Source organism: Callionymus lyra, chromosome 8 (genome assembly GCF_982586985.1).
Source record: "Callionymus lyra chromosome 8, fCalLyr1.hap1.1, whole genome shotgun sequence".
Classification (NCBI taxonomy): Eukaryota; Metazoa; Chordata; class Actinopteri; order Syngnathiformes; family Callionymidae; genus Callionymus; species Callionymus lyra.
Genome location: NC_141825.1, coordinates 27,316,423 through 27,329,505, shown reverse-complemented (window position 1 = coordinate 27,329,505; position 13,083 = coordinate 27,316,423). Strand labels below are relative to the sequence as shown.

General features: G+C 44.1%; 1 protein-coding gene across 2 annotated transcripts in view; it reads right to left on the bottom strand.

Annotated features, from left to right (window-relative positions):
• rpgrip1l (RPGRIP1 like) overlaps positions 1-12,526 on the bottom strand; it is a 14,662-nt gene extending 2,136 nt beyond the window's left edge. The window contains exons 1-18 of one of the 2 annotated variants that reach the window (XM_087797930.1): positions 12,464-12,526; positions 11,672-11,776; positions 11,254-11,398; positions 10,882-11,192; positions 10,719-10,818; positions 9,587-9,730; positions 9,247-9,352; positions 9,007-9,153; positions 7,732-7,805; positions 7,536-7,675; positions 5,714-5,817; positions 5,603-5,653; positions 5,363-5,539; positions 4,374-4,491; positions 3,874-4,311; positions 3,676-3,815; positions 431-755; positions 109-368 (exon numbers count right to left, since the gene is read on the bottom strand). In XM_087797930.1, coding sequence (XP_087654056.1) covers positions 109-368; positions 431-755; positions 3,676-3,815; positions 3,874-4,311; positions 4,374-4,491; positions 5,363-5,539; positions 5,603-5,653; positions 5,714-5,817; positions 7,536-7,675; positions 7,732-7,805; positions 9,007-9,153; positions 9,247-9,352; positions 9,587-9,730; positions 10,719-10,818; positions 10,882-11,192; positions 11,254-11,398; positions 11,672-11,771 — 2,880 coding nt within the window. In that variant the 5' untranslated portion in view covers positions 11,772-11,776; positions 12,464-12,526. Of the gene's footprint in view, positions 1-108; positions 369-430; positions 756-3,675; positions 3,816-3,873; positions 4,312-4,373; positions 4,492-5,362; positions 5,540-5,602; positions 5,654-5,713; positions 5,818-7,535; positions 7,676-7,731; positions 7,806-9,006; positions 9,154-9,246; positions 9,353-9,586; positions 9,731-10,718; positions 10,819-10,881; positions 11,193-11,253; positions 11,399-11,671; positions 11,777-11,883; positions 11,946-12,463 lie in introns of those variants that run through there. The other variant, XM_087797928.1, reaches the window with a different exon arrangement.
• Between the last annotated feature and the right edge of the window lie 557 nt (positions 12,527-13,083).

Sequence of the window (13,083 nt, the reverse complement as noted above, 5' to 3'; positions counted from 1 at the left end):
ACCAGTGAAAAAGAAACACTCGAAGGGACTTTTTGTTTGGACAGAAATGGTTGTGATGTCACCAGAAGCTAGTGAAGGTCATTCAGGAGGTCGGTGTGAAGGTCTGACCTCGAGGAGCGGCGGTTCCTCTCTCGTGGGGGGCTTGTCCCGTGAAGCTCTGCCCAGCCTCGCAGACATCCCGGACAGCTGGTCCGGTCTCAGGGAGGAGCGCTCACTGGTGGTCGGCTCCTCCCTCCGAGCCGGCTCGTCCAGGGGCAGAGATCTGGTCAGTGGAGATCTTCTTGAGGGAACATACGGAAACTTCCAACTGATGGACAGCTCCAGACGACCCGCTGGTTGTCCAAGTGCGTCGCTGAGCTCGTGAACCCCTGAAGAACCGAAACAATTTCCTTAAGACTCAAGTTCTCTGGACGTCTGATCCACTTCTCACCTGAAAGCGCCTGGTTCTGGACCAGCGGCTGCAGGGACACCCTGGTCTTCCCGAGGTAGCGGTCGGTCTGCTCCTCCTTGTAGTCGAACACGTAGAAAACCATGCACTCCGAGCGCAGGTACGTCTCCAGGTTCGAGTCCACGAGGACGGGGTACGTCTGCTGGTCGTGGAAGTGGGGGTCAAGGCAATCGTGGACGGTCCCGGTAGGCTGATCGGGGAACTGGAAGAACTTGTAGACCACGTACGGACTTGGTGGGAGCGAGGTTCTGGACTGAAGGCCGGTGCAGGACTCGACAGAAACCAGAAGGTGGTTCCACTTTCCTCCCTGGAGACCAAACATATTGGTGAAGATCTACGACACATAGTCACTAGTTTCTCCTTTGATTGCTGCTTCTGGTTCTCTTGTCCTCTGGTACCCAAGACATCCTGGACATGCAGACCAGGTCTGGTCTTGGACTGAACATTGTCTCGTGCTTTTGGACAACAGTCTGCTATGACATTTTTACAAAAGGAATAATCGCAATTACAGAGATAGATTATAATCTCTTATGATCATTGTCCTACATTTTCTTTCCCTCAAGTTAATTTACTGATGTGATAGTGATTGACATGAATGTGACAATAACTGACGAACCTGTCAAATATCTTGTCACTTTTGGAATGTTTTTAAAAAATGAAAACAAAAACTTCATGCCCATCAGTTTCTTATGAGGGGCCGTTTGAGACAAAATTCAGTTTTTCTCTCACACTGACTATCAAGTTCTCTCACACTTACTATCAAGTTCTCTCACACTTACTATCAAGTTCTCTCACCCTTACTATCAAGTTCTCTCACCCTTACTACCAAGTTCTCTCACCCTTACTACCAAGTTCTCTCACACTTACTATCAAGTTCTCTCACACTTACTACCAAGTTCTCTCACACTTACTATCAAGTTCTCTCACACTTACTACCAAGTTATCTCACACTTACTACCAAGTTCTCTCACACTTACTATCAAGTTCTCTCACACTTACTACCAAGTTCTCTCACACTTACTATCAAGTTCTCTCACACTTACTACCAAGTTCTCTCACACTTACTACCAAGTTCTCTCACACTTACTATCAAGTTCTCTCACACTTACTACCAAGTTATCTCACACTTACTACCAAGTTCTCTCACACTTACTATCAAGTTATCTCACACTTACTATCAAGTTCTCTCACACTTACTACCAAGTTCTCTCACACTTACTATCAAGTTCTCTCACATTTACTACTAAGTTCTCTCACACTTACTATCAAGTTCTCTCACCCTTACTACCAAGTTCTCTCACACTTACTACCAAGTTCTCTCACACTTACTACCAAGTTCTCTCACACTTACTATCAAGTTCTCTCACACTTACTACCAAGTTCTCTCACACTTACTATCAAGTTCTCTCACATTTACTACTAAGTTCTCTCACACTTACTATCAAGTTCTCTCTCACTTACTATCAAGTTCTCTCACACTTACTACCAAGTTCTCTCACACTTACTATCAAGTTCTTTCACACTTACTACCAAGTTCTCTCACACTTACTATCAAGTTCTCTCACACTTACTACCAAGTTATCTCACACTTTCTACCAAGTTCTCTCACACTTATTACCAAGTTCTCTCAGACATACTATCAAGTTCTCTCCCACTTACTACCAAGTTCTCTCCCACTTACTACAAAGTTCTCTCACACTTACTATCAAGTTCTCTCACACTTACTACTAAGTTCTCTCACACTTACTATCAAGTTCTCTCACACTTACTATCAAGTTCTCTCACACTTACTACCAAGTTATCTCACACTTTCTACCAAGTTCTCTCACACTTATTACCAAGTTCTCTCAGACATACTATCAAGTTCTCTCCCACTTACTACCAAGTTCTCTCACACTTACTACAAAGTTCTCTCACACTTACTATCAAGTTCTCTCACACTTACTATCAAGTTCTCTCACACTTACTACCAAGTTCTCTCACCCTTACTATCAAGTTCTCTCACACTTACTATCAAGTTCTCTCACCCTTACTACCAAGTTCTCTCACACGTACTACCAAGTTCTCTCACACTTACTACCAAGTTCTCTCACACGTACTATCAAGTTCTCTCACCCTTACTACCAAGTTCTCTCACACGTACTACCAAGTTCTCTCACCCTTACTACCAAGTTCTCTCACACGTACTATCAAGTTCTCTCACACTTACTACCAAGTTCTCTCACACGTACTATCAAGTTCTCTCACCCTTACTACCAAGTTCTCTCACACGTACTACCAAGTTCTCTCACCCTTACTACCAAGTTCTCTCACACGTACTATCAAGTTCTCTCACACGTACTACCAAGTTCTCTCACACGTACTATCAAGTTCTCTCACACTTACTATCAAGTTCTCTCACACTTACTATCAAGTTCTCTCACACTTACTACCAAGTTCTCTCACCCTTACTATCAAGTTCTCTCACACTTACTATCAAGTTCTCTCACCCTTACTACCAAGTTCTCTCACACGTACTACCAAGTTCTCTCACACTTACTACCAAGTTCTCTCACACGTACTATCAAGTTCTCTCACCCTTACTACCAAGTTCTCTCACACGTACTACCAAGTTCTCTCACCCTTACTACCAAGTTCTCTCACACGTACTATCAAGTTCTCTCACCCTTACTACCAAGTTCTCTCACACTTACTACCAAGTTCTCTCACACGTACTATCAAGTTCTCTCACCCTTACTACCAAGTTCTCTCACACGTACTACCAAGTTCTCTCACCCTTACTACCAAGTTCTCTCACACGTACTATCAAGTTCTCTCACACTTACTATCAAGTTCTCTCACACTTACTACCAAGTTATCTCACACTTTCTACCAAGTTCTCTCACACTTATTACCAAGTTCTCTCAGACATACTATCAAGTTCTCTCCCACTTACTACCAAGTTCTCTCACACTTACTATCAAGTTCTCTCACACCTTCTATCAAACTTGCTCACATCTACTTTCAAAATCTTTATTCGCACTTAATAGTACGTGCATGAGTACTTGATTGTATGTGTGAGTATTTGATAGTGAGTGTAAGAGATCTTGTACATAAGTGCATGAGGACTTGATAGTAAGTTTGAGAGAACTTGATAGTAAGTGAGAGAACTTGATAGTAAGTGTGAGAGAAAAACTGAATTTTGTCTCAAACGGCCCCTCATAGTTTCTGATGACTTGTTCGTTCACCTGTTTCTCCGAGTCTCCAGCGTGTATGTAGCTCTCTGCTGCCACCTTCTGTTGATACTGGCGCGACGCCTCCATGATGGGAACCTTCAGTCGGAACCAATAGTCCAGAGAGCCGAGGATGTGAAGTTCTTCTCTAGCGCCTGCGGAGAAAGACGTCGTCAAGGACAACCGAGAGACCGTCGTTGAGGTCCGACTCACCCATGAGAGGAACCCGTCCCTGGACCTCCCCCTCCTGTTTGAGAAGCTGCTGCAGCGGCAGCGTCGCCGTCGCCAGCGTCCTCCAGCTCAGCCCCAGAGCCTGGTGCAGCTCCACGGTGACGCTCAGCTGCTGCAGGTAGTCCAGGAAGCGCTGGTCGGCGTCCACCACGTACTGGGAGGTGAAGCCATACTGTGGGGCGGAGCCTGTGGCCACCGGGGTGGAGTGGAGCTCGAACAGGTAGAAGGCGTACGTGCAGAAGGTGGACGGCTCGCTGTCGCCCAGAGTCTTCAGCGCATCTGCGTTCAAGGTGGCGCTCACGATCTGAAGCTCCAGAAGATCCTCCCCACGCTCCAGAACCACAGGTTCCTCCTGGTTCTGGTCCTGGTCTGGTTTGAGGACCATTGCTCGCGGGCTGTAGGCCACGTCTCTGAGCTGACCTGATGGAGGAGACATGAGTCAGAAAAGATCGAGATTCTCTTCGACTCCTTTGACCTCTGACCTTCCAGCCTCTTGATTCTGGCGTCCCGGGAGTCCAACAGCTGGACCTGGTGTTCCATCTTTTTCTTGAACTCCGTTTTGTCGCCCTCCATCTTCTGTAGCACAGCCTGAAGCTCCGCCTCAGAGAGAGAAGGGATTCTTAGGCGTCAACATGGAGGCGAATATTCAAGGATTCATTCATTTTCTATCCAGGGCCGGGTCTAGGCAGGGGCAAGAGGGGGCCTGGCCCCCTCAAATAAATGTTGTGCCCCCTCAAACTTACATGTAAGTCAGTAAGTAACAGCACAATGCCCCCTCAAGAGACTGGAGTCTATCCCAGTATCATAGGGCGAGAGGCAGGGGACACTCTGGACAGGACGCCAGTCTGTCTCAGGACACACAAAGACAGACAACCATTCACACACACACTCATACCTACAGACAATTTCCCTCAAGTTCTCAATCAACCTCTTTATGTTTTTGGACTGTGGGAGGAAACCGGAGTGTCCGGAGTAAACCCACACAGGAGAACACACTAACTACACACAGAAAGGTCACAAGTTGGCCTTGACCTGGAAGCGAACCTGACTGTTCTGACCGCTGTGCCAATGTGCGCCCGATTTTTGTACCATTTTGTGTAAATGTGAATTTGAAGTTATTATAAAATATTAAATTAATTAATTAAAACTAGTGAAACGTTTGTTGTAATTTAATTATAATGTGTTTGGAATGTAATGGAAATTCATTTAAATGATGCTTCCTTTCATTGACATTTTTTCATCACACATTATTCCGTTTCCAACTGCAATTCAAAACGTTTCACTTGTGAATCTGAGCTGAATATTCCAAACAAGAAATGGCGCTTCTGTCCTTTATCTGCATATATTGTTATCTTATTTCATGTGTTAACAACTCTGGCAATAAAGGTTCTGACTTCACATTCATTTCAACTCAGTATGATCAGCCGCTGAGAACTTCTGAAGCGGACTGTGTGTGACGGCGAGGGTCTACCTTGTAGTCCTGGCTGATCTGGTTCTCCACCTTCAGAAGGCTCCTGGTCTTCTCCAGCTCCTGGATGGTGTCGCTGTGGGCGGCTCTCAGTTCTCTGATGGTCTCCTCCAGGCTGCTCCTCTCCTTGTGCTGCGACTCCTTCAGGAAGTGAAGCGTTCCCTGCTGGGATCTGTGTCTCTGGAAGCACAGCAGACACTCAACAACAACACGGGGTCCAGAGGTCGTCTGTGAACGACCCACCTGCACGTGGAGCAGCGCCTCAGTCAGTGCCGTCGGGTCCTGGTTCACCTCCTGTAACACACACCGTGAGCAGCCACATGTGTGTGTGTGTGTTATTGTGTGTGTGCTTACAGTGAAGACTTTCAGCTGCTCTTCGACGTCCTGGACTTGTTGTGTTACTTTCAAATTTTGAATACGAAGTTTCTGATTGTCGTCCATCAGCCTCTCGCTCTTGTCTGAAAAAGATGCGTCAGGAGATGAATTCCTGCCAACATGATCACAAGCTCCGTCCACCGACCCTCAGCTGGTTGAAGTCAATCATGCAGGATCTCATCCCAACCCAGAGGAGGCTTCCAACCTTATTCCAACCGAGACCCATGGACTCGAGATTTGGAGGTTCTGATGTTCATCCTGCCACTTCACACTTGGTTCCAGCGAGAGCTTAACATCATGGTCTGACCTCAACCACCAACAACATCTGTGACCCAATCCTTAGCCCACCAGGCCTTAAACCCATCAACGTCTAGAAAGTCTGTCCATAAAAGTTGCGATCAGAAATGTTGACAAAGGGCGGCTCAGGAGGAGTCCAACCCCACTGGAAACCATTCTGAACTACTGTATATGCAGACCACGCTCTCACACAGGTGTACAGACTCTAATACAGGTGTCTGATACCCTATAGTTCCCGGAGCATCCTCTACAGCAGGGGTCTCCAAACGGGTCCTCAAAGGGGAGGTTTTTGTTCCAACCAATCAAGAAAAACCCCTTCAACCCGATCAGGAGGAGGATCAGTGGATTGTCTGGTTTCAGCTGAAACCTCGTTGGTTAAACTGTACATGTTTGATCGGCCCTTTGAGGACCCGTTTGGAGACCCCCGCTCTACAGGATCCAATAAGGACACTGTCCAGACTCCCATGCACCTGCCGAGGTTACCTGCAAACCACATTGCTCCACCTGGACCCGAGGTATGGAGGAGCTCACGTCAGAGTCTCCTGACACGGCTTCCTTAAGGAAAGACACATTGGTGGTATTGAGGAGGTCTTAGAAGTCGTCCTTCTAACAAATAAAAACGTCTGGACAAACTCGACCCCACATCGTCGCAGTGTTGACTTCTTCACCACATCCCCCAACCGAGACATTGTGGACCAGAACCTCTTCGAAGCCATACAAAAGTTACCATGGAGACCATGAACAACGACTTGGTTCAGGGTAAAACGAACCCGTCTAACGGTCTGAACACAGCTCATGTTCCCCGTTAGTAAATGAACGCTTGTTGAATTCCTCTTCACCACTAAGGGGCGACATAGCTCAGATGGTAGAGTGGTTGCCTGCAGTCCAAAAGGTTGCAGGTTCAATCCCAGCTCCAGACAAGCTTGTGTCGTTGTGTCCCTGAGCAAGACACTTCACCCTGATTGCTCCTGATTGTGAACTTGGCGCAAGTGTGCAGCCTACAGCCTACTCCCATCAGTATGTGTGAATGGTTGAATTTCCCCTCGCGGGACTAATAAGGGATTCTAAACACCAGTTTTTGCCACAACTAGGGCCAAAGCTCGGCCTGCGGGAACGAATCATCTGCATCGAGACGCTCGCACTGTAACCCTTCAGCCTCTGACAGGCCGTGGAAATCCATTCATTCATATATTTGTATTATTGGTCAGAAACACTGGTTTGGGTTAAAATTTGAGAAAAACACTAACCATCAATAACCACTTGGAAATAGATCATATGTCCAATTAAAAAGAACTCACCAGAATAAGGATAAATTATAATTTGTGATGATAAAGAGTTAAGTGTGTATTACATTAAGCTGGTTATATATGCAAATCAAGAGTTAGATTTGATGTTCGAGCTTTTGTGGGGCCCTCAAAATGACTCTGGCAACTTTGGCCCCTGGGCCTTGAGTTTGAATACGTCTACTGATGACAACATTAAACTCTAGATGCGAGTCTCTTACCGGTCTCGGACTTGACCCGATCCAAGATCTGGTTCTTGTCCAGCAGGTCGTTCTTAAGTGCGGTTTCCAGCTGATGGATGTGGACCTTCAGCTGCTGCTCCTGCGCCTGCCACCTCTGCTGCTGCGACACATCGAACACACTGACACGGGCGTGAGTCGTGGACTTGATGCAGGAAACATGGTTCTGTTCATCCACCTGTTCATCAGCGTGTCGTTGTTCTCCTTCAGCAGGTTCTTCTCCTGCTCCAGCTCTTTGATTTGATCCTTTAGCTTCACAGCAAACACGTTGAATTATTGATCCGTGATGTCAGGAGGTCATGGTTCACCGAACAGAGATAGAAACTCAACACCATTTGATGAGATGAACACAAATATGTTGAACATTTTCTATATACACAAAACATTTGTCTCAAATATTGTTCACAAATCTGTGATAGTGAGCCGAGACAATCCGTCCCACCTCACAGGTGAGGCATATGAAGATGCCTTAGACTGGCCACACCCCCCTCTATGACTGGACGCTTCAGGGGTTCATGCAGGTGTGTGGCCTGTGTGCGCAAGATTGAAGCTACGTTCTAGTGCGAGAAAGTGCATTTTATTCATTGGGATGACCTTTGACCCTGACCCTCGCCTCTCCTCAGACAACTCAACTGTAGCTTGATAGAAAGGAGCAAAAAGAGCTTCTTCTATGATGTTATACTTACCAGCTGTAAGTGGAGTCAAATGACAATTTTCCTTGATTTTCTGGAACTCCTGTTGTGTTCTCAGTTTTATCTTGACCTTTAAAGTATATACTTTATTGAATATTGTTTTGAATGTTTAAGCGCTTTGTGACCCTGGTCTGGAAAAACGCTATATAAATAAAAATGACTTACTTACTTACTTACACTGCTTCTCATCCTCTCATCATGTAGCCATAACATCATTTCATATGTGCCATTACAGAGAGTTGAGTTTCAGGGTTGAACATCTCATCTGCTGCTACTTGATCAAGCTTCTCCTTGACTGTCCTTGACCTGAAGTATGTGACAATGTTCCTAGCTTTGTGTCAGGTGGATGCAAGGCTGGGGACCTGATCACATGATTTTATACTTAATAAATATTGACCACGTACAATAACAAATTAAGTGGCGGAATTGGCGCCGTCTAGTGGACGCAATCATGTTCGGTGACACTTTGGTATGTAAGTAAGTCATTTGTATTTATATAGCGCTTTTCCAGACCAGGGTCACAAAGCGCTTAAACAATCAAAACAATACTCAATAAAATATATACTTTAAAGGTCAAGATAAAAACTGATAACACTGATTGTGTACAATATTTGAAAGAAATTGTTATATTGTGTTCATCTCATAAAAAATGGGAGCAAACACAAAAGTGTTTTATTTTGGTTCAGTGTGTGTATATATATATATATATATATATATATATACATACATATATATGTGTGCTCTTTGATTCGTGTGCTCACCTGCTCCATGTGACTATTAGTGATGTCAGATCTCTCCAGATTCTTCTGCAGCTCCAGGTTCTTCATCCTCTCGTCTTTTAGACGACTCGACAGTTCGTCCACCTTCTTCATGGCAGTCTGGTGACTCACCTTCAGGGAACTCTGACCCTGAAAGATGTGTACAATCAAAGATCAGATACATTAATCAATGATTGTCATGAGAATCATTTTTTTAAAAGGTTGAACTTGAATGTGTCTCACCTGCTGCAGGTGAAGGTATCTGGCCTCCAGCTCTGTGACGGTGTTGGACCTCTCTGCTAACTGCTGCTGCAGTTTGATCACCGACATGTTGGAGTTGACGTGAGACCTGAGACCAAACACATACATGACATATATTGGACAGTAGAATTGATTATATATTTTGATGTCTTTTTAAAACCAACCTCTACACATTTAAAGTATTACACACGTTTTGATTGAAACACAAAAACAAGTATAACAAACTCAAAACCGATATTTTGGTTCGACATCGATTCAAAAGAAAATATCTGTGACTTTTGCTGGTTTTCTCTGACTAGTGTTAAACTTTACCAAAAAGTACCTTAGCTTAGAAGTCTGTTGCTGTCGTGTCTGCAGAAGACTTTCCTGAAATTCTTCTTCCTTCTTCTTCATTTGTTGCTGCAGCAGTAACATGTTGTTCTCCATCTCCTCCATCTGACCAGTCTGTGACTCGATCACGTTCTCACTGCAAACAAACAAATCATCCTTCTATTGGGGATCCGTCCAACATGCCAACTTTTGTTAATATTACACAACAATAAAACAGTTCTATTGTAGGTAGGTAGTTAGGTTAAACTTTATTGATCCCTCAGGAGGTCTCCATCAGGAAATTGTTTAATTTTGTTAATTGTTTTATTGTCCTTTGCTACCGACACAAAAGTCCCATTCACACGGGATAAGTATAACCTGAGGGACCTCTGTGTTTTGTAAATGACCTCCTCCGTGTTATTTTAAGTACATTCCCACGTGATAAGCGGTGTCTGTAAAATCGTAATTTTTACCGACATTACCTAGAGATACACATGTAAAAAGCAACTACTGAAAGTTAGTGTAACCAAGCGTCATTCGTTTAGAGAAGATAAAGTGAACAAATGTTTTTTTTCTTTCGTTTCTCAACTTGTGCAGACGCTCAACAGCGAGAGCTGCACATAAATGTGCCCCAACATTATTCTTACAGAAGAGACACACTAGTGTAACCGAGTGTATTCCTGAGGGAAACAACGACAACTTAGTTTGTATCTGTGCAGCGCGCACGTCTTCTTTACTTTCGTCATGTGGAACACACCCCCGACAACAACAAACTACATCTACTTCCTTTAAACCCCTTCAAAATAAAACAGCGGAAGTAAATATGAACACAATGGCGAGTGTCTAGAAGTGTGTTACAGTGACATATATGCAGAATTCAGAATTACAGACATTCGGATTCACACGGGACTAGTATTATCACCACAATTTGAATTATAACATTACAAATAACAGACATGCACACGGGATTCAAACTCAGACATTCTCTGCAATTTTTACAAATTACGCCAAAGGAGTGGTTGGCACAAGGTAAGATCGAGGAGGTTCGGACGAGCACAGCACCACTAGTAGGAGTACCAGGACCGCATTCCAGTGAGCTGGGTTATACTTATCCCGTGCGAATCGGACAAAAGTCAATAACTCACAGGTTGCGGATCTCAGCTCGGGCTTCTTCCAGTAAACTGTGACCATATCTGGGCAGCATTCCCGGGGTGGCCCGACGAGACCCGTCCAGACTCCGAGCACCTGGACACAAGTTCACCTGTGATGCTCTTGTTCAATCATACAAAAGAGAGGTCTCTGACATACTTCTGGGTCGTGAATGCCATGGAGATTCAGGGTCATCCCTCAACTTCTTCACCCCGGAGTTGGTGCGCGAGGAGACATGGTCGTACGGCGTCTGCCTCTTGCCGGGCGAGCTCAGCAGCTGCTGCTGGGCCACTTGGAAACGCTGTTTGAGACGCTCGTTCTCCATCTGTAACACTCGCACTTTCTCCTGCGCGTCCAGAACCATGTCCTCCATCTCGGGATCTTTCTTCCCGCCTGAAGCGGCGCCACCTACAGCCAACTGCTCCATCCGACCGCGGTCCTTCACCAACCTCATCAGCTTCGTCCCCAACCTGAGCGAGACAGTCGAGGAGTGAGTGTGTCCGTCTTTGTTTTCAAAAGGATTTCTCTCACTTCTTGATTTTGTCATCTCGCTGGTTGACGAGTTGTTTCAACACCAGCGTCTCATCGGCCAGTCGGAGGTAGCGGTCCTCCAGATCATCTCTCGTCATCCGGGAGGCATCTTGTTTGGTTCGCGTGTTCTGAGTGTTCATGAAGTCTTGAAAATAAACAAACAGATGTTGGTGATTTTATCAAATGACACCAAGAACACATTTTAAAAGATGGTATTAAAACAAGTAACTAATTTACAGTGTTGTCGAGATATTGACAGCACAGCATGAATTTGATGTGGATGCTGTGACACCAGAGCGTTTACAAGATTTAAAATCGACTTAAAACCGCAATATAACAAAGGGCGACACATTTCAAGGTAAACATTTGAGACGTATACGCGAGTCAGAAAACGCCGTCAGTGGATAAAAGACGTCACCTGAAGCTAATACGACAGGCATTCTGCTTGACGGATGACGGCCCATTGAGAAGTCCCGCACAGGTTCGTCTGCTGCCGTCTCATCGTGTGACATAGACATGTTTCCTGAGGGGGAAAAAAAGCTTTAGTGAGAAACATGGAAGTCACACATTTTAAGGGACTAACAGTGGCAAGTTCAATAAATGTACAAAAAGTAAACATTTAACCATTACTTGATGCAAGCATTCAATCATTTTCTGATCAGATGAAACTGATTTCTTCACTTGAAATGAACCCTGTTGATGCTCACTCAGAAGATTGTTATTATCTTATAATGTTATATGGGGCTCAGGTTGAGATAAACATTAGTAAGATACACGTCTCAAATAGGACCACATTATAACCCCGGGTCTGCCATCTGTCCTGGTACTGATCCTGCTGAATGTGAAAAGACTATTGTTTCCATTTCTTTCTCATTCTGACTATATTACGAATTCATATTCGTCACATTTTAAAGTTCATGTCGCATTGAGACGTCAACTGAGCTAAGGCAACGGTCTAACAACAACAACATGAATATATTACACGTGTATGCTTCTGTTTATGTTAAAATATGACATCAAGTGAAGTAAACTCACGAGTAAAAGCATTAAAACATACGTTTAACATCACTTAGCATCCTGAGCTAGCCTGCGAAGCTAACATGCTAACTTGTCTTTTGTTAAAACAAAAGGCAGAAATCGCAGGCATTAAACTGTGTACGACCAAAACCACATCTGATAACTTAATATGAATATTTAAAACATTTCATACCGTTTACGGTTTCTTTTTCAGCCAGGAGTCGCCGTTGCTACAGAAAACATTCTTCGTCGTTAAGATGTAAATGCGCATGCGCGATGAAGATCATTCTGGGAAATGTACTTGTTTAGTTTTTTTTAATGTAAAAATAAAAATATATAATATCTCATTAATCCGCACATAGTTGGTGTTCCCCACAAAAATAAACAGCTTTTGACTCGTATAGTAATGTGAAATTGTTAACTCTTCTGATGGCGTCACCTTGACGTACATTATTTCAACACTAGGGATGATGTGTGAGGTTTGATGTTTGACGTGTTCTCCAGAGGATCCGAGTGAAGTATAAACAAAGAACATCGATGTAAGTGTACAAATCTTGGTGGAATTAAACTTGAAAGAAGGTCAGTTCAGAGACAAGTGGTGTTTACTTCCTGTCAGAGCTTCATCATTCAGACACGTCCTGAGAGAAGATCCAAGTTTTAGTTTAAATAACTTTCTCTTACTTTACGTCAATGCATCAGAAAATGTTTAACAAACACTAATTCATTTGTTACATTTCTCACAGAAACTGGAAATGAATGTCAGATCAAATTATGATCCAGAAGTGACTGTAATTCCTGTGTAAAATAAAATGT